The sequence below is a fragment of the Nanorana parkeri genome, unplaced genomic scaffold (genome assembly GCF_000935625.1).
Source record: "Nanorana parkeri isolate BGI_ZX_2015 unplaced genomic scaffold, ASM93562v1 scaffold4476, whole genome shotgun sequence".
NCBI classification, from domain to species: domain Eukaryota; kingdom Metazoa; phylum Chordata; class Amphibia; order Anura; family Dicroglossidae; genus Nanorana; species Nanorana parkeri.
Genome location: NW_017310738.1, coordinates 10,734 through 11,904, shown reverse-complemented (window position 1 = coordinate 11,904; position 1,171 = coordinate 10,734). Strand labels below are relative to the sequence as shown.

General features: G+C 63.5%; 1 protein-coding gene across 1 annotated transcript in view; it reads right to left on the bottom strand.

The window, feature by feature from the left end:
• LOC108803925 (feline leukemia virus subgroup C receptor-related protein 2-like) overlaps window positions 1-976 on the bottom strand; it is a 3,904-nt gene extending 2,928 nt beyond the window's left edge. The window contains exon 1 of the mRNA XM_018575713.1: window positions 425-976. Coding sequence (XP_018431215.1) covers window positions 425-976 — 552 coding nt within the window. The remainder of the gene's footprint in view (window positions 1-424) is intronic.
• Window positions 977-1,171: the final 195 nt, after the last annotated feature.

Here is a 1,171-nt window from a genome sequence, read left to right as displayed (position 1 = left end):
ACTCCCATACTGGGTCCCCTGCACACCCCGGGCCCCGAGAGCATCCCGAACACTCCCACCCTGGGTCCCCAATACACCCCGGACCCCCAAACACTTCCACCCTGGGTCCCCAATACACCCCGGACCCCCAAACACTTCCATCCTGGGTCCCCAGCACACACCGGGCCCCCATGTCACCACCCAACACTCCCATCCTGGGTCCCCAGCACACCCCGGGCCCCCAGGTCACCCCCAAACACTCCCATCCTGGGTCCCCAGCACTCCCCAGGTCACCCCCGAACACACCCAGGCTGGGTCCCCAGCACACCCCGGGCCCCCAGAACACTCCTATCCTGGGTCCCCAGTACACCCTGGCCACCAAACACTCCCATCCTGGGTCCCCAACACACCCCGGGCCCCTATCCTGGGCCCCCAGCGAACATACCTGGTTCCCGAACACCCCGAGGGAGCAGGCGGTGGAGACCTCGGAGGAGCTGAACCACACGGACGCAATGTGGGACGGCATTCCCAGGATGAAGACCTGAGCCGACGCGCACACCAACTGTCCAAACAGCGTCACGCCAAAGAGGTCCGGCCGGGCGCTGCCCGTCTTTATCCAGGCGCCCAGGCAGTTCAGGCCGGCGCCGGTGAGGGCGATGAGTCGCAGGCCGCGCGTTTCCAGCAGCCAGGCGACGGGGAAGATGAGCGGGATGTACGCCAACATGTAGGACATGGACAGCCAATCGATGGCCAGACTGCTGACCCCGTAGTAGCGGATGAAGATGTTGCTGATGATTCCGTACTGGAGCCACTGGAAGGCGTTACACAGCGAATACGAGCTGAAGAGGATGACCATGACCCAGCGCCGGGCGTACAGCCGCGTCACCCGACCTTCCCCCGCCGCCGCCTCGCCATCGCTCAGCATTTCCTGCGAACCCAAATTCTTTTCTCTGGTATCCGGGGAGAGCTCATCCCCCAATAAATCCTCCTTCGCCATGGCGACCACCTGCAACAACAACAAAGAAGTGTCAGCTCTTCTGCCCACAGGAAACACTTCACACCCAGGAGGACGGCCGCTTACCTGACCTACAGCAACGTCCAATCCTGAGACAGGTCACCCGCGCTCCATGCCAACAATGCGACCCCCCCCAAACCGACCGCGTCCCCCCAAACCGACTGTCTCCCCCAAACC